This window comes from Phoenix dactylifera, chromosome 15 (assembly GCF_009389715.1).
Source record: "Phoenix dactylifera cultivar Barhee BC4 chromosome 15, palm_55x_up_171113_PBpolish2nd_filt_p, whole genome shotgun sequence".
Classification (NCBI taxonomy): Eukaryota; Viridiplantae; Streptophyta; class Magnoliopsida; order Arecales; family Arecaceae; genus Phoenix; species Phoenix dactylifera.
This window is the reverse complement of record NC_052406.1, coordinates 3,216,465-3,236,582: the sequence shown is the minus strand read 5'-3', so window position 1 is coordinate 3,236,582 and position 20,118 is coordinate 3,216,465. Positions and strand designations below refer to the sequence as shown.

The 20,118-nt window shown below is 42.6% G+C and overlaps 1 protein-coding gene across 1 annotated transcript; it reads left to right on the top strand.

The window, feature by feature from the left end:
* Nucleotides 1-12,391: 12,391 nt before the first annotated feature.
* Nucleotides 12,392-17,123, top strand: LOC103704234 (protein LIKE COV 3-like). The gene is made up of 6 exons (XM_008787437.4): nt 12,392-12,612; nt 13,998-14,050; nt 14,820-14,929; nt 16,095-16,262; nt 16,363-16,587; nt 16,662-17,123. The coding sequence occupies exons 1-6, from the start codon at nt 12,439-12,441 to the stop codon at nt 16,730-16,732; spliced, it is 801 nt and encodes a 266-aa protein (XP_008785659.1). The 5' UTR covers nt 12,392-12,438; the 3' UTR covers nt 16,733-17,123.
* Nucleotides 17,124-20,118: the final 2,995 nt, after the last annotated feature.

Sequence of the window (20,118 nt, the reverse complement as noted above, 5' to 3'; positions counted from 1 at the left end):
GTCATGGCTCTCTTGAGTTCTTCAAAGGCTTGCTTGGCGGTGGGAGTCCATTCGAAACCATCCTTCTTGAGCATGTTGGTAAGGGGTTTGGCAATGAGGCCATAATCCCTCACAAACCTCCTATAGTAGCCGGTGAGGCCTAAGAACCCTCTCAAGGCCGAAATGTCTTTGGGCAAGGGCCAATCGGTCATGGCTTCAATCTTGCGTGGATCCACCCTCACGCCTTGGCCGGAAACAATGTGCCCAAGATACTCAAGTTCTTCTTGCATAAAGGCGCACTTGGAAGGTTTGATGTAGAAGTTGTGTTCTTCCAAGATGCTCATGACTTGATCTAAATGCTTCATGTGTTCCTCCTTGGACTTTGAGTAGACTAGTATGTCATCAAAGAAAACTATGACGAACTTTCGGAGATGAAGCTTGAATACCTTATTCATGGCCGCTTGAAAGGTTGATGGAGCGTTGCATAGACCAAATAGCATGACTAGGTATTCATAGTGGCCGGAATGGGTGCGAAAGGCCGTCTTGTGGGTGTCTTCCTCCTTCATTCTAATTTGATGATAGCCGGCTCTTAGATCCAATCTTGTGAAGTACTTTGCGCCATGGAGTTCATCTAGCATCTCATCCACCGTGGGTATAGGAAAGCGATCTTTGATTGTGGCTTCATTCAAAGCTCGGTAATCCGTGCAAAACCTCCATGATCCATCCTTCTTCCTTACTAAGAGGACCGGGGAAGAAAATGGACTTGTACTTGGCCGGATCAACCCTTGCTTCATCATCTCTTCCACTTGCCTTCCGATCTCACCTTTTTAGAAATGTGCATACCGGTAAGGAGGTACATTGATGGGCTTGCTTTCATCCTTGAGCCGGATCGGATGGTCAAAAGATCTTTGTGGTGGAAGATGGGTTGGTTGCTCCAAGACTTTTTGGTGAGCTTCAAGAAGTTGGCGCACTTGCAATGGAAGGGTGTTCATGTCTTCATTTGGCTGCGGTTGAGGTCCCCCCGCAGCCCCTCCTTGGTTGGCCATGACCACGGCGAGGCATAAAGCTCCCCCACGGCATAGCCTCTCAAGCATGTTGGCTTCACAAGGCCGAACTTCCTTTGGATGAAGTGCTGTCCATACCTTCTTCTTAGTGCCGACTTTGAACTCCATTGTCATCGTTTTGTAATCGGTGATGACCTTACCAATACTTCGAAGCCATGCATTGCCTAGAACCACATCCAGGCCAACAAGTTGGAGTACATGTAGATCAGCCACTATGCGGACTCCTTGGATATTGAGCCGCACATCCTTGACAATGGTTTGGCATTGTAGTCGATCTCCACTTGCAATCTTCACATCAAAAGGTTCGGTGGCTACTCCCTTGAGTCCGACTCTATGCAAGGCATCCGGGTTGATGAAGTTGTGGGAGGACCCGTTGTCGACAAGGAGGGATACCTCATGTCTTCCGATCCATGCCATCATCCTCATCGTCGATGGTCGTTGTACTCCGGATAGTGCATGCAATGACACCTTGGCATTCTCATGGGCTGATTTTATGGCTTCCTCTTCTTCATCAAGGGTGCTATCTTCGGAGGATGAAGTAGCACTTGCATCGGTCTCATCTTCGCTGCTCTCAAGGTAGATGGCGAAGGATTGGCCGGGCTTGCATTGGTGGCCTTTCTCCCATTTGTTGCCACACTTGAAGCATAGGCCTTTCTTGATGTATTCTTGCAACTCCTCCCGGTTGAGCCTTCGAACTTCATGTTGAGGTGGTTTGGAGGTCGTTGTTGCAGATTTTTGAGACTTCATTGGCAAAGGTTTGGAGTCCTTGTGGTTGATTGACTCCTTGGTTGGCCGCCGGTCATGGAAGTTGTTTTGATCCATGATTTCGGCCATCCTCATGGCCTCTTGAAGTCGAGTTGGCTGCTTGAGCTTGATCTCCTTGGATAGCCACGGTTTGAGCCCATCCACGAACGTACCAAGGAGAGCTTCTTCGGACCACCCTTCCACCATGGTTTGTAGTTGGCGGAATTGATCGATGTAGTCTTGAACCTTCCCTTCTTGCTTCAATTTGGCCAATTGGCCATGATGATTGATGGTCGGCGATGGTCCCCATTGCTTCAAGAACTCATCCATGAACTCCGTCCATCCCAATGGATTCCCCTCTTTAGCATAGAGGCTCCTTAGCCACCTCCACCATCGGTTGGCCCTCCCCTCCAAGTGATAGGAAGCTAGAGTCACCTTCTCCTCCCTAGGAATTTCGTACACTAGGAAGTATTGCTCCACCCTATCCAACCACTCATAAGGGTCTCCTCCTCCAAAGGTAGGGAAATCTATCTTCGATTTACGGATCCTATCATGCCGATCCGAAACCCTAGCATCATCATCATCCTCTCTTCTCCTCCTTTCCTCTCTTTCTCTCCGGCCATGAGGCCTTCGATGTAGAGGACTCCTTTGGGGCTCACTCTCTTCTCCCTCATACCCTCTTGGCCGATCCTCCTCATGGATACCATCGGCCCATCTTTCAAATGGTTCTTCTCTTCCACTCCTACTTCCTCTCCTTCTTCTCTCATTTCGGAGCCCATCACTACCATTGCTCTCCCTCTCTCCATATCTTCTTTCTAGCCTTTCGGCATTGGCATTGCTCTCCCTCCTCATCTCGGTCAATGTCTCCATCATTTTATCTAGGACATTGCCTAACCTAGCACTACTCCCTTCAATGACTTCAATTAGCTTTTGGTTGTTTGAGTCTCCTCCCGACTCCATGACAACCTTTCTATTTTTCTCCCTTTTGAAAACCAATCCGAACCTCCTATGGCCGTCACCCAAAGGATGATCCAGCCCTCCAAGAGTAGTATTACAAGCAATGCACTCACCCCCAATTAGATCTTACAAAATGAAAAAGAAAAACAAAGATCTAATTTTCAGATCTAATAGAAGTTACAATGAGTGTGTAGATCCGAAAGAGCTTACGTTACCACTTGAGATCGACCTTCCGTGGGTCTCAAACTAGTCGAGCTCCCGACGATCTCCTTGAAGAATTCTCTCAATGAAAGCACCGGTGTTGGGTACCCGGGGACTTGCGGTCCCGATCCCCGGCCCAATCCTCCGATTTGATGTGGCTCGGTTGCCTTGTTGCTTGGGACCGACTTGTGGGTAACGTGGCTCTTCTTGTTGTCTTTGGCCTTCACCAATGCATAGTCCACACAAGGGAAATGGCAAAGGAAATGAATCGATGATGTGGGGAAAACAAACTGAGATTCAATTCCAAGAGGACAACGAATACATGGAATGGTTGGCCAAGGGACGGAAAGTGTCCTTGCCCTATCCTAAGAACAATCTAAGGGGAGTGATATGCTCTTCCTTAGCCCAAGCCTTTCGGCCGAATGACCCCTAAGGGACCTAAGGGATGAAACCGTTTACAAGACTCTAAGTCAAAATGAAATATGATGAAAGATGTCTAACTCAGCCTTAAGGGCCTCTACTTATAGGCCTAGTGCCTTATTGGCTTCATGCCTTCGGAATTCAAAAAGGGAATTGGCTGACTTCATTTGAATTTGAATTCAAATGCATTCGGCCATGTGCTTCATGAGTTGCTTGGCCGGCTTCGGTTTGAATTTGGATTCCAACCTTCTAAGGAAGGTCTTCAAGTTGGTGCTTGCGCCGGTTTGAATGCTCCTTGCTGTTGGGCTGATAGTGTGCTTTTGTGCTTGTTGCCCCTTCACGCGGATCCTTGACTTGGCTTGCTGCTGGCCTTCGGTTTGGTAGCCGGATGCATCTTGGCCGCCCATGAATCTGCTTGCCTGATAGCTATGGGAAAGCCTGCAGGCTTCCCCTTCGGTTTTGCCTTGGCGCACATGGGATTTGCTTGGGCGGAGCCTGGGGCGCCGCTACTGGGACTGCTGCCATGTGGCGCGGCCAGTTATGGCCGCGCGCCTGGTCGGGCGACTCTGTTGGGCGCGCTGCCATGTGGCCCTGCTCGTGCGCTTGGTTGGGCGCTTCTGCTGGGCGCGCTGCCTTGTGGTCCTGGCTGGGCGTGATGCTGGGCGCCTTGCTTGGCTGTGCTGCCATGTGTCGTGGCTTGCTGTTTTAGGCATGGCGCACATGTCTTGATGGCTGCATTGCTTGGTCGGGCGCCACTTGGACTTTGGCCAGATCCTTGCTAATTCTGTCGGGCGCACACATGCCATTGGTTGTGCGCTGGCTTGGCCTACCCTTGGCTGACTTGGGCGCAATGTGCGCGGGCTCGTGCCGGGTTGCCTTGCTTGACCCTTTGGCTTGGATTGTGCTCGGCCGCTTGGTTGGCTGACCGGACTGTGGACTTGTTGCGCTCGGGTCTTCTCCTCTTGTGCGTGCGTGCCTAGGTGCGCGCGCACGGGCTGGTGCCCCTGGACATCGGCCATGTCCATGCTCATCTTTGGCACGCGTGTGGCAGACTGCTGCGCGTGTGCCGGGTGCTGGCGCGGCGTGGCCTGGTGTCCTGGCAGTGCACTGGGCCACTGCAGCTGAGGCGAGGTTCGTTTGGCTGAACCTCGCCAGGATTCTGCTGGCGCGGTCGGGTCAGCCTGGCGCTTGGGCGTGGGTCGGCCCGGCCGGGAGTTGGGCGCGCGCAGGGGTGCGCGCGGCTGGCTGGACTCGGGCGCGCGCATGGGCGTGCGCTGCTGGCTGAGCGCGGGCGCGCGCAGAGGCAGGCGCGGCAGGCTGGGCGTGGGCGCGCTCGGGCGCGGGTGCTGCAAGGTGGTCGCGCTCGGGCGCGCGCGCTGGAAGTCGGGCGCGCACGGGTGCGCGCGCTGCTGGGCCGGTGCGCGCGGGCGTGCGCGCTGCAGGGGTGCGCGCGGATGGCCGCGCGCCTGCTGGGGCCTGTGGGTGCGCGGTTGGCCGCGCGTGGCTGGTATGGGCGCGCCGTGGCTGGCGCGCTGCTGTGGGCGCACGCAGTGGTCTGTGCGCGGCTGCTGTGGCCGGGGCTGATGTCCACTGTTTGGACATCCTTCCAAACAGTGAAGGTCGGCTTCCTTGGGACTTGGCTCGGCCATGGACTCCGGATTTGGGCTCGGCGGCCCGAGGTCCCATCATCGTGGCCGGTGGCGGCTGCGGCAGTCTCGACGGTCGCGTCTAGCCCCCCGGAAAGTGCTCTCCTCCCGCGAGGCCGACGACACCGGAAAGAGGCCGGGCCGTGGCGGATGCGGGAGGGGGGCGGGTCGTAACCGGCAGCGGCTGCAGGAAGGGGGAGGGCGCCCCCTTCTTCCTCTTCTTTGGCACCTCCCCACCTTGTTCGGCGCCTTCCCTTTCCATGACGGGGACATGGTGGCCGGCGGCGGCTGCGGGAAGGGGAAGACCACCCGTCTTCCTCTTCTTCGACACCTCCCCACCGTGGGAGAGGGAGGGGGTGCGGCGGCGGGCGAGAGGAAGCGGGGTTGGGTGGAAGAGGAACAGGCGGCGAGAGAGAGGTTTTTGGGAGAATTTTTTTTTTTTAATTGAAGGTATTTTGATCAAAAATATAGCTTCCCGACAAAGCTGAAAACAACGTTTTTGGAAAGCTCCAAATTGGAACTTTCTCCCAAAAGTTGTTTTCAGCTTCCCGAAAAAGCTGAAAACAGCTTTCTAAAAATTTTACCAAATACAATTTTTTGTCTAAAAGTACTTTTGAAGGGCTAGAAAGTGCTTTTTGGCCCTCCAAAAGCTCCCCCAAACAGGACCTTAGTTGAATAAGAAAGCAACAATAATGGTGTCCCAAGAAACTTGTGAAAGATGTCAAGAAAATACCAGCGGATATATCTATTTCCAGAACAGAATTAAGTAGACAGAGGAAACTGCAGCGAAGTTCAGTGGTATGCCCAGAAGTTTGTATTTTGTGGTCAGACCTGTACATAATTGCAGTTCCGTCAATAAGCAACAATCGTTCATTCAAAAGATCCACACTAGCATCACTTTTAATAAGTTTTGAAGAATCTGCCAATATGTGCTTTTTTTTCCCAAATCTTCAGAAGAAACACATGAATTACTTTGCAAATGCCTTGCTTGAGCAGCAGCCAGTGGCTCCATTTTTGGAAAAATGGGCAGCTTGAAGTAACCGTGAGGATCCGTACGAGCGTGTGTTTAGTCCCATATCGGTTATTCGCTGGGTAGATCTTGGGTACTTATACAGGATCAAAAAACCCAAATAATATTTTCCAGCTAGCCATTTTCGGTGAGATCCTGGGTTATTACAAATGGTAACAGAGCGGACCTAGCTCATAACCTATATGAACCAGGGAATGCTGCAGCACGAATCTATTGGGGCTGACCACAGGCCGATCGCGGTGTTTGTAATTAGATTTAAATAGAATTGAACCTTTAGCCTGACAAGAACGTCATGGCTTGAACGGAGGTTATTCGCTGGGTAGATCTTGGATACTTTTATAGGATCAAGGAATTCAAATAGTACTTTCCAGCTAGCCATTTTGGGTGCGGTCTTAGGTTGTTACAGTAACCCTACTAAATGAACATCTAGTTAAACATAAGAGCAGCACTTGTTGGCAAGTGGATCCTCTCGACTTTCCCATCTTCCTCAACCAGCCGCCTCATGTTTCTTGCTTCACAGCATCCTAAATCCAAAATCAGTTGCCGACTCGATTAGAATCTTACTTTCAGGGCTTTACGGAGGTTATTTTTTTTTTTTTGCTAATGCGAAAAAGGGGAAGGGGGAGGAAGGGACAAGCCCCACCCCCGCGTAGCAGCCCCGACCACTGGGCCCCCACCCCGCCAGGAGAATGTTCGATGCGGGTAGACCGAGTCGTGTGTTGGGCACTCCGACCTATTTTACTCATACCCTCCCCACCCGTGGGCCGGCTCAGTTTTATCCGACCCGACCCTCCGTGTGAGTACGTCACACCTGGCACCACCCAGGCTACCAGCCGACCAGTAGCGCTTCCAGACCCCGTGTCCAGGCGTGGGGCATCCGGTCCCCGAATTTAATCGACGCCCGCGCGTTTCGAACCTGGAACCACTTGGTTGGAAGCAAACGCCCCGTTCCAACTGGGCTACCACCTTGGTGGTCTTTACGGAGGTTATTCACTGAGTAGATCTTGGATACTTTTAAAGGATTAAGGAACCAAATAATATCTTCCAGCTAGCCATTTTGGATGAGGTCTTAGGTTGTTACAGTAACCCTACTAAATGAACATCTAGTTAAACATAAGAGCAGCACTTGTTGGCAAGTGGATCCTCTCGACTTTCCTGTCTTCCTCAACCAGCCGCCTCACGTTTCTTGCTTCACAGCATCCTAAATCCAAAATCAGTTGCCGACTCGATTAGAATCCTGCTTTTATCTGTGATTGGGATCCAAATTCAAATCATGCAGCTCCTCCCACAGAAATTGGACTCCATCTCAAATCTTCTTCTTAGATCCAACACAGAGTATACGGATTTCCTCTGGTCCCCCATCTCCATCTTTGAAGAAAAGAATCTGAAGGAAGGATGAATCAGAAAACATAAAGACCTGAAGCACGCATCAAAAGACCGAGTAGATCCTCCTCTTTATATCGGAATCTAGAGAGATCTTTCAATGCCTCTTTGTACTCTTTGCAACTCCCATCAACAAAGCAATATAGCTACATCAATATAACTACAGTGCCTGCACGTTGATCAACGTTCCATGGCGCAAGACGTCATCTTTGAAGTGTTCGCTCCCGGTCTTAATACTTGCAAATGGCTTTGAATTAGGGGTGGCAAAATATGACCCGACCCGCCAACCCGATCCATGTTCGACCCACCATAAACAGGTTTGGGTTTGGTCTAAACAGGTTCGGATTGTAAACAGGTCGATCCGTTTAACCTGTTTATTAATTGGGTCGGATACGGATTTTAGATGTCTGACCCGTTTAAACCGTTTAACCCGTTTAACTGTTGGCGGGTTAAACAGGTATAAACAGGTTAACGGATCTAAACAGGTCTAAACAGGTCGGATTGGGCAGGTTAAACAGGTTGGGTTGGGTATGTTAAACAGGTTTAAACAGGTTAAACGGGTCAGGTTGGACAAACAGATTAAACAGGTCGGGTCGGGTTGGGTAAATAGGTTATCTGTTTATTAAACAGGTTAAACGGGTCGGGTCGGGTTACCTGTTTAATAAACAGGTCAGGTTCAGGTTGTAATTTCTGACCTGTTTAATAAACAGGTCGGTTCAGGTTTATGATTTTCTGACCCGACCTGCATGTAACCCGACCCGTTTATGATCCGACCCGACCCGATTGCCACCCCTACTTTGAATCTGACGAGGGACTTCACCAAGGTGCTCTGATATCATGTTGAAATCATCATTGTCCCAAAAGCTTAAACTAATAAGATGAAATAGATTTATTTATATATTTTATATTTCTTACACTTTTTCAGACCGGATTATTATTTAATAGATAAGCTTAATATGTGAAATTTTTAATAATGAGATTAAAGAGTATGGAGACAGAATTCAAACTCAGGATCTCTGATACCATGTTGAAATCACCAATTGAGCTTAAGCTTTTATGACAAGTGGTGATTTCAATATGGTATCAAAGCAGAGATTCTGAGTTCGAACCCTGTCTCGGCACTCTTTAGCCCTATTATTAAAAATTTTACATATTGGGCTCATCCATTAAAAGAAAAGTCCGACCTATATATGAGAGGGAGGATAAAAAAATATAAAATATATAAATAAATCTATCTTATGAAGAGAGTGGTAAAAGACTTTTTTTTTTTTTTTTTTTTTTTTTTTTTACTACTATCAGCTTAAAGAGATGGGACTAGAGGAAATCCGCGCACTCTGGATTAGATCTAAGAAGCGGGTTTGAGAAGGGTGGAGATCCGTGATTTGGATTTTGGATCCCAATCCCGATGATAGCGGGATTCTAAATAGTGTTTGGATTTAGGATGCTGTGAGGCAAGAAACACGAGGAGCCGGTCAAGAAAGATGGGAAAGTCGAGATAATCCACTTGCCAAATACTGTCGACATTTTTCAAAGGTCGGTCTGATGGCTCTTTCGAATAGGAAAAAAAAAAAAAGTTAGGCATGAGGAGACCATAAACTGAACGCAAAATGTGGTTGGAAATGAAACACGGAAGCTAAATGGCAAAACCTCATAAAATGGAACTAAATTTTTTTTAAAAAAAGTTATATTAGGATTGAGACTCCGTTTAGATCGAGATGGGGGGTTTTTTTTTTCTTTTCAATCGATCTTATTTTTTTCATTTTAAAAGCATTGCGTTATCCCAAGCAGTTCCCTCTGAATGTTAGAATGCTCACAGGAGATCACAAATATTGTTTAAATATTTGTTGGATATAAGTGGATCAAAATTGTGATTTTGCCTTGAATTGCACAAGTTTGCAATTCCAATCCCCCTTATTCTAAAGTTATATGATATATCACACCAGTACAATTAAAATATCTAGCATACCATATTAAATTATTATTCTTTTATTACTATATGTATCATAATTATTTTAATATGTATTAGAATATTATAAATTATAGCAAGATATATTATAATATAATATAGTATTATGTAACATATAATATAGTAAGATATTATTATATTATTATTATTTTCCTTGATTCTTATCACATTGTACATTGTATAGTATATATTATTGTTTTTATTATATTATATTATTATTTCTTACTTATTGGTTTATTGTATAATATAATATAGTATAATAAAATATACTATAATTTTATATTATCATGTTATTGCGGCACATGATATGGTGACAATACATATTATATATCATTTCAATAAAATGATCCTACTAGCCTTTTTTATACTGAGTTCAAATTATGGTATTGTTTTAGCCTCGTTAAACATGTTTGATTGAACGGGCTAAATTTATCTGCTTATCAATTGATTGTTCCAAGATAAACTAGGGATAAATGCTATATCCTTGATCCAAGTGCAATCCAAAAAAAAATTTTGTATATCACATCTAAGATTTTATCAATATAATACATAACACTTTTTTTGTTCCTATTTACAAATCCAATTTTATCATATGTTTTTGAAGAGACTATTCCTATTTACAAATCAATTCAAATCAAACTACTTTTTATTTGCAAGAAGGCCCATCTATTAGCCTTCTATTGACTACAGCAACCAAGATTCTTAGTAGAGTTTAATAGATGACTACTCTATTCCTACATTTTCTTAGCAACAGCCAAAGATTTGCTTTGACCAAGGTCATTCGTACACTAAGTCAGAAATTATGAGTTTGTAAGCCAAAAATTCAGTTTTTTATTTTTTATTTTTTGCTGATTTTGCTAAGAAAGTGTACATTATAAAATCCCTGTTTCTTCTCTTTGCAAGGGCACGTATGAACCAAGAAGAGATTCTCCTACTATAGACATATTTTTTAATGATATATTCTTTTTATACTTTTTATGATATTAAATGATTTCGTTTACGGTGTTTCTTCATGTCTAAGCTTTTGGAAACTATGGTTTCTTGAAGGGAACATGGCAATGGAGGGGATGAAATGGGGTCAATAGTAATGTGGAAGTAGAAGCATGGAAAAGAAAGGAAACCAATGGGAGAGAAAATTAATACCCAGACCTTTCTTTGACCGTACTCTAACATACAGTCCTTTGACCATTAGCATTTAATTTTAGCCATGCACATATTTATACATGATTTGCATATATTTATACTTATATTAGTTCTTACATATCGCCATGCACCTAGTTATATTGTCCCTGAATACTTTTATATTTGTATGTATACAGTTATTTGTAACTGTATATATAATAGGGTATAAATGTGTACAACCACTGGGGATTGGGAATCTAAACTTTAAAATTTGGGATACGTGTTAAAGTCCCGATTAACATGGATTAAAAATTATAGCCTGATCAATGGAGGGATTGGCCATCAATTCCCTGCAAAGAATTCATTAGGTTGTTTTGGTCAAAAATATTTAATAGTACCCACTTACACCAATAATAATGGCTTACCTAAGTTGATTTGTAAATAAGAAAAAGGGGAAGTGTTATACTTTATATTGATAAATTTCTCGATGCAATATGCAAAAAAGCCTAACATCTAATTAATATTTTTTTTGCATGCATATATTTCATTGTTTAGTATTACTTTTATCATCCATTCTTTTCATCAGACAATCTTACAAGAAAATTAAACTAAACTGAACAAATAAACCCTGGAACTCTTTTTTTTAAGTGTTTGTAATATCTTAAAAGCTTTGGCATCAAAAGTTTATTGCTTCCAACAAAATGAAAATAAAAGCAAGGAAATGGCATGCTGTGCAAAAGTTGTCTCCAACCTCAATATCCATGCATAGTATTTACTAAGTGGTAAACGAAGGTGTATAGTATTTTAATAAATAAAATCTATCTTGATATCCTTCTAAGAAATGCAAAAGTTTGCAATATCATCGCTACAACGTCTCTTCATGAATGATAAATGATGAATTTAGCTCGACCTTTTATCTCCCTAAAGATAATAAGACCCATCATTGGTTGTCATAATAATATTTGAGAATTTTCTTTTTTTTCTTTTTATGAGAATTAGGACAGGAAAAACGCTGGTGGAAATCAAGATAAGGGTGGATCAAATACATATAACCGGTATCTATTTCAACCAGTTAGCCCCATTCATTATACTATTCTTATTTACCAGTTAGCCCTATTCTTATTCCATAACAATGAATTTGAATATTATGTTACAGAATGAGTCATTAAAGAAATTAAAAACTTCACAAATATAATGTTTCGCATTCCAACAAAAATAGTCTTTGCAAGATTTGTAACTTCGTTGACCCTACATACTTTTTCCTTCTCGCCCATTCTTTTTTAGGCTTCATAATGCCAAATTTAATAATAATAATAATGTTTAGTGACTAGGTCTCTTCTTGGAGTAGGATATTCTTATTTATATCCACTAAAATTTAAAAATAATAAGAAAATTCCTAAAATTAACGTTTATGTTTATCAAGTAGAAGCTCAGTAAAGTTATTTGTAATTTCAAGAACTCAAATATTTGATCACGCGAGAGAACAAAATATAAGGTTTCTTCAACTCCTAATTGATTTTTTATTAAAAATCAAACTCGGAATAGGAAAGAAAAAACTTTGATGAAATACATTTTAAATAATTATCTCAGGTGCATTGCACGTGACAAAATGCTAGTTCCAAATAAACGTAATCATGGGATATGAGAACGGCCGCAGGCGACATGGGGATGCGAAATGGTTCATTGGTTCGATTGGCCGAATCGCCAACCCAAGCTATTTAGATCAGACCGGAATATTTTTTCCGGCTCGATGTCCGGTCTGGTTCGAGGACCGCTCGACTCGTTGGCCCAAGTAACGGAGCGGTGGAGAGCGGTAAGCCCAACGGAGAGCCCGACAACTCCGTTCCGTTACCCGCCCGTCCGTATAGTATCAGGCGATGGGCCCGCGGGAGAGGGAAGAGAGACCCCCGCGGCACCGCCCTCCCCATGGCCACCCCGAGAGACAGGGATCGAGATCGCGACCGCGACCGAGAACTCCTCATCCCCGTCGGCGAAACCCTAGAACTCGGCGATGGGGCCTCCCTTTCCGCCGCCTCCCCCGTCATTTCCACCCTTCCTCCCTCCTCCCTCCACCTCCACCACCCACCGACCGGCATCGAGGTTAGCTTGTGATCTCTTCTATTCTCTATTATATTTTTACTTTTTTTTTTCCGATTCGCGATCCGGTTACTCGACGAAAAGTGGTTCCTTTTTGCCTGGGCTCTGTTCTCGTTTCCATATCCGCTGTAGGAAAATAGTTTTTTTTTTAAAAAAAAATTGTATTGAATTTGGACCTAATTAATCTTTTGATGATTTGATAGGAAAATCTCTTTTTTGTCTTTCTTTTTTGTGTGGATTCTGTAATTGATCTAAAAGGAACCGGTTTCTGTTTTTATCGGCTAGTTAATTTTCTTTTGTTATGTTTAATTCTATATATTATGTTGCTGATTTTTAAAAATCTATTCTTTAAGTCTATCCATTCTGATAGTTTTTAAGATCTTTTTGATCAATCCTGGGCGGAATTGGAGATTGTCCAACAAAGTGTGTGTGAGGTAGAGTGGAACTCTGGAAGGCAACCGCAGGGGTTCAATTCCTTTTCTTGGAATTGGTAACGATGCATCTCTAGTGTAGTGATGAAAACCCTAAAAATGAAAAACTTGGTTTGATGGAAGATCTTGAAGGACGCCTGTCATGATTGGTGGTGTTATCAGAAAGCTCAAAGCTTGCTGAAGATGGTAGATGAAGGATTTATGAAGACAGTTTTTGCTTCTCTATAAGACTGACCCCGTACCAATTCTAGGTTTATTCTGTTACTATTTTCTGATATTAAGCCCGAAGTAGATAACAAACCTTAAGTGGATCTCCACTCAATCCATAATGGCAATGGTTCTAATGAGCCTAGTAAAAGATCGGACTCAATTGATGTGGTGATGATGATAAATACTGTATCTCCATTAAGTATGAATTTATGATAATTTCATTGTTTTAATGACAGGTAACTAAAATTTATTGTCGAAAAATCGGTCTTTTGATGAATGAAATTCATGATATCGGCACATACATGTTAATATGCAGACAACAGTCGGGAGGAGTTTAAATCTTAAAAAATATCATCTTCATTGAACAAGCCTCGACTCAAGTTAGCAAGTTATCTGAACCAGTAAACATGTACTATAACCATCAGAAACAATCATTATGCCATCTATTTGAGTTGGCTTTATGAGTTAAGGCTCGATCTATTTATATGCAAAATTATGAAAAATATGCTCATTGCAAAATAAAATGTTTGACAACCACCAGTGAGGCTACTTTAGTTATTGGGATTGAAATAATGCATTCTTTGGTTTTGTTATTGGGATTGTTGACCTATGCATTCTTTGGTTTTGTTATTGGGATTGAAATCTTTTGATATTTAGTTACCTTCAGTCTAGACTAATAGGGTATCTTGAACATAGGTTTTCTATAATAATTGGGCTATTTTATTACCTTTTGTTTCAATTTTGTAGGCATTCTCCATGGTCATCCGCAGCTGGGCCTCAACAAAGTTCATGACAGGATGGTGAGTCCTTTGCTGGTCAACATTGCACCAGCCAATTCATAAAAGTGTAGTGGCAACTAATCACTTTGCATGCTTATCTATACTCACAAGCCATACTTTTTGGTTCAATGTGCTCTGCATCATGTTATATATTTTTATGTGGGAGTATCCTTTGCCTAAAAGTACTACAGGCTCTGAAACCTTTATTGGAACTGATATTCTACATATGCAAGACCATTCCTAAATCATGATATATAAGAGATGAAACCAAAATTAATGCATGCATGTGCTTAATGAAGAGAAGATCTTGGAGTTGACAATTGTCCAATGGCTATTCAATAGATCATAACCATAACCTGCTTAATCTTTACAGGGGCCCTCACCATATGTATTTCTCAAAGATCCCCATGAACCATCTTACTGCAACAATTGTAACAGCATTATTTTGTACTTCTGATGTCAATAAACCAGTGTGGTGTATACTTACACTTTTTCTTTGGGGATGGAAAGGGTGGGGGAACCATTACCTTAGTTCAGCAAGATAATGAAGAAATTAAAAAGGACATTCTTCATGAAATAAGATGCAACAGATGTAAAGGAGGAATAACGGATTGGGAAATTTGGACAAGATGGTTTCTTCTTTTTTACTGAAACAAATAAATTGTTTCTACTTGCTTGCACTCTCCAAATGCAATTCTCTATATCTTCAGTTTTTGGCCTAATATGTAGGAGAATATGTATATTAGAATAAGACATGCTCTATCATGACACATTTCTTGTTGTCTTGCAGTGTAATATTGTTTCCCATAGCCATAACATTTTACACTACTTGGTGGTTTATTCGTTTTGTGGATGGATTCTTTTCACCTATTTATACTCATCTTGGGATCGATGTTTTTGGTAAGCATATTCTCATGTCAACTTCTTCATAGAAGCTGTAAGGTGCTGACTAGATATCATGAAGCCTACGTTTGTTTCCCTTCCATAATTTATTGTGTCCAAACTGCTTATCTCTGTGAAATTCTAAATCTTGTAGGAACTTTATTTCATCTAATTTGCCTTAAATAGAAATATTGAATTATTTCACCGTTAGGCACCCCGGTTGGTTTCCAATCAAATTTAACTTTAAATGAAAGTAGATCCAGTGTAATAGAAGGTCCGAAGGATACTCTCAGGGCATTGGAATTGTTTCTTCGTAGCTTAAGCCTGGAAATTTTCCTTTTGTTTTAGTCTAGATGGAAAAAGGGGCTAAGTCTCATGAAATCATATCAATTGATAAATTCAGTTTAGGCCATTTAACTCATAGGAAACACTAAGAAGCTCCTTCTTGGACAAGGCTTGAGTGTGGATAGCCTACATATATTGTCTATACAGAATTCAGATTAGCTGTATTGAATCTATTGATTGCCTGGCATTGCCATCCCATCTGTTGATGCGTGGAGCCACCCTCCCTGCATTCAGAGATTGATGAGCAATACATAGGAAGAAGGGTGTATGTACTATGGGGCAAGTGGTGGAGAGCTGGAGCCCACACAGATATCCCTATGAAGGCTATCTGAACTGGAATTTTTCCCTTATTAGAAATCAATTAGTAATTTAGTGTCCAATTGGAATATCGTTGGAGAGTAGATGCTCGACTTTATTGCAATTCTCGTTCCTTCATTGTAACCGGTATATGAAAAACGATCATCACCAATGCTGCATATCTTTTTTCTTTTCCCCGATAAATATGGTGATGATGCCACCATCTGGGCTCGAACCAAGAACCTCTCCTCAAGTGTAATGAGGATATGGGTGTCAATCAAAGGACCAGAGTCCTGTTGGAATAACTGGTTCTGCTTATAAAACCTGAAGAAAAAAGCAGTCATTGTTCTAGTTAGCTCATTAATGTACTCAGTTCAATGTAAACTAGCAGATGAGTTAATTAACATGATTTTTACAGGACTGCAAAAGGCTGTCTTGGAGGATGGCTTACTAGAACAAAATTTGTCTGAAATATCATATTAATACTATAGATATTTTTGTATATTTAAGCAAATCCCAACTGATCTGCTTCAGTTTAAAGGCCTAGGATTCATCACTTCAATTACGTTCATCTTTCTGGTGGGTATGTTCATGTCATCATGGTTGGGAACTTCTCTTCTTAGCCTTGGTGAATGGTTTATCAAGAAAATGCCACTAGTCCGCCTTATCTACTCTGCCTCAAAGCAAATAAGTGCAGCAATATCACCAGGTAACAAAATGGTGTTATACTTTCCTGAGTTCAAAAGGCAACATAATGAGCCAAGCTCATTTATTTCCTAAATTTCAACTAAAATTGCAGCCTTGTGCAGATCAGAGTTCTCGAGCCTTCAAAGAAGTAGTCATCATAAGGCATCCACGTGTTGGCGAATATGCCATCGGCTTCATTACATCTACTGTGGCTCTTAATAGGAGCACAGGAGATGAGGAGCTCTCCTGTGTTTATGTTCCTACCAACCACCTTTACCTCGGGGACATCTTTCTCATCAGCTCTAGGGAACTCATCAGGCCAAATTTATCTGTTCGAGAAGGGATTGGTAAGGGTCACAACAGAAGTCATGCATCCCTTTTCAGCCAAATAGGTAACTTGCTATTCTTTTTTCTGTTGCAGAAATTATTATTTCCGGTGGCATGTCAATTCCTAAGATCTTGTCTGCCGTGGAGGTGAAGACAACACTTTGAGATTATGTGATTGCTTTGAAAAGCCCAAAACCAGCCACTGCACAAGATTAAAGCTTTTGTGAGCAATTGAATTTTATACTTTGGCTGTCGGTAACTGCAAACCACATACTCATCTGTGCCATAACCTGGCCTATTGTATTCGCCAAGCTGAATTTGGCCACAGCTCTCCAGAATACATGGTAGTCCGCATATCAGTATCTAACTTTACATGCTCACACAAAGTGGAAAATTTGTAAGCATATCTTTTCTAATTCAATAATGATTTACTAGCATCTCTCAATGATGTTATGTTGGAAAATGACCTCCAAAGTACATTAGGTAAGGCAGCTTCACCAGCTGAGTGAAGGTTCTGAAATGAATTATATAACGTGCTTATCGTGTATGTGAGCAATAGAAGGAGTTCACCTTCTTTTCAAGATTCTTCATTCTTTCTTCTTTTTTTTTTTTTTGGAGGAGGAGGTGTAACGGCTACTCATCCTACCCTGGTATAGATGCAGCCAGCAGAGTCAAGAGCTACAAAATGGTATAATTGTGGAGGACTGGTCTCCTAATGCATCCAGAAGGCTTCTCCGGAATGCTGCGTTGCATAGAAGGCGACCAAGTTGGCTGCCCTGCCTTTCTATACACGTGTACCGCCTAAAACTCCCTGTAATCTTGCACCATCCATTGAATGTCGTCAATAAGAGGGCGTCCGTCCGTCTTACTCCTCTCCTCCCGTATCCGCCGAATCTCCCTCAATGATGATGCGCTCCGCCTTCCAGCCTCCTCCTGGCATAGAAAATGTCTTCTTATGCGGCTCTGAGCTCTGTCCCAAAGGCCGTCAAGCCATAAGTGCATCGTTCATCCGCAGCTATGCTTTGTGAGTCATGATCTCTAATCATAAAACTCACTTCTTTATTCTTCAATGCTGTGTCCATGAACAGATTCTAAATCCCTTCATGAAGAGCGAGACATCATATTTTGTATCAGTGTGACATGCTTTTCTGCTGCAGAAGTGTTTGAGTCCTCGTTGAGAGGGAACGTGGCTTAAATTTGCGCCTTTAAATGACATGCTTTTCTAAATTCGAGGATCATAATTGTCACGGCCCGAATTTGGTTCATGACACGGCCGTGCTATTGCGAACCCTTGCCCGCAATAACACGCAGCCACAATAAAACTTTAAATCAATTATGAACAATTTCTTTCTTGAATGTTATCAAATATTTCATCAATAAAAGATTGATTATAAAGCATCTAAAAATAACAACATTTAATGGGTCATTTTCTTTTCCCCATAACCCTGAAGCATGTCACGCTCCTCGTTCCTAGCATCTCCTATTCATCTGTAAGAACATAAATAAATGGGTATGAGCTATAAAGCTCAGTAAGTAACCATGCATAATCTTATCTGATCAATCATAATACTTTCTCATACTAGTGCATTAATTTAAGAAACTAACAGTTGTAACAAAGTAAGCATTTCATATAACAAACCAGTCATATAAACTATGCATGTCCATTAATGCAACTTCATAAACATGGCTATGCATCATAAAACTTTTGTCATTATCCCATGCTTTGAAATCCATGCTCATCATTATTCATGCTTTGAAATCCGTGCTCATCATTATTCGTGCTTTGAAATCCGTACTCATCATTATTCATGCTTTGAAATCCGTACTTATCATTATTCATACTTTGAAATACGTGCTCATCATTATTCATGCTTTGAAGTCCGTACTCATCATTAGTCATGCTTTGAAATCCGTACTTATCATTATTCATACTTTGAAATTCGTGCTCTCAGATGATAGTGCAGCTATGGTCACTATTATTATCCGTGACAGGGCCATAATCTTTACCAACTATTATTCCCCGTTGGCAGGGTCTTAGCCAAGCTACTATAACCCGCTGGCGAGGGCCATATGCCGAGCTACTGTAACCCGCTGGCGAGGGCCATAATCTTTGCCAACTATTGTTCCCCGTTGGCAGGGTCTAAACCAAGCTACTATAACCCGCTGGCGAGGGCCGTATGCCGAGCTACTGTAACCCGCTGGCGAGGGCCATAATCTTTGCCAACTATTGTTCCCCGTTGGCAGGGTCTAAACCAAGCTACTATAACCCGCTGGCGAGGGCCGTATGCCGAGCTACTGTAACCCGCTGGCGAGGGCCATAATCTTTGCCAACTATTGTTCCCCGTTGGCAGGGTCTAAACCAAGCTACTATAACCCGCTGGCGAGGGCCGTATGCCGAGCTACTGTAACCCGCTGGCGAGGGCCATAATCTTTGCCAACTATTGTTCCCCGTTGGCAGGGTCTAAACCAAGCTACTATAACCCGCTGGCGAGGGCCGTATGCCGAGCTACTGTAACCCGCTGGCGAGGGCCATAATCTTTGCCAACTATTGTTCCCCGTTGGCAGGGTCTAAACCAAGCTACTATAACCCGCTGGCGAGGGCCGTACATAGCGATCTGAGAGTTCTTAAAAACATATCATGCTTTTCATAAATCTTTTCCCATCGGTACATTGGAAAGTGAGTAAATGCATCATGCTGAATAAAATTCATGATCATGCTGAAAACTTTATTTTTCTTTCCATGCATCTTTCTACCTCATCATAATAATGTGTAAGTATAATAATCACTATGGATGCTATTTATCCAAAATCATGCAATCATTTGCTAACACATGTTGGATCCTAATTTTGTGAAAACATAATTAATCATATACAATTTCATAATCAAATAGTCACAAGTATTTGATAAAACATAAGATTATATCCGGGTTACTTATATTTTCCACAATTCATATACACAATTCCAATTCTATAAATAATACTTTTTCACCATATAAAACGTGATACATGATCCATAATAAGATTAAGACATGTTACTTACTTTAATTTGCTCACCAAATGCCAATTCTCCAATACCTAGCAAGATCATTAAATTACATGTCACTTGCACATTTAATTTCTATTTATTTATAATCTTAAAGTCATTTACAGCCCATCCATAGGACTCAATTTCATTTTCGGGTCCGTAGCCTAATTCAATTTCTGGTTCAGGCCCATGGCCCAATTCAATTTCTGGTTCACATTCTGGTTCGGGTCTGACCCAATTCCACCCAATTGCCTTCTGGTTCAGGTCTGGGCCCATTTGCATTCAGGCCCGACGTTTAATTAGGTTCTGGATCAGACCCTTGGCCTGATTCAACTACTGGGCCCATTTGTATTCAGGCCCATTTGTATGCAGGCCCAGAAACACAATTAGTTTTGATTTTAAGAACATTGGGCTTGGATCAGGGCCCAGCCCGGCCTCAGGCTCCTAAAGCCAAGTTTATTTGAAGCCCACTCCGGAATCAGGCCCACAGCCATTTTTTTTTCTTTTCTTTTCTTTTCTTTTTTTT

What these genes read in the sequence shown, in the direction of transcription:
- LOC103704234 (XM_008787437.4), top strand. Translation starts at nt 12,439, where the DNA reads ATGGCCACCCCGAGAGACAGGGATCGAGATCGCGACCGCGACCGAGAA. An exon ending in TCTTGGGATCGATGTTTTTG is followed by an intron (nt 14,930 to 16,094) that starts GTAAGCATATTC and finishes TTCAGTTTAAAG; the next exon opens with GCCTAGGATTCATCACTTCA. An exon ending in ATCTGTTCGAGAAGGGATTG is followed by an intron (nt 16,588 to 16,661) that starts GTAAGGGTCACA and finishes TTTCTGTTGCAG; the next exon opens with AAATTATTATTTCCGGTGGC.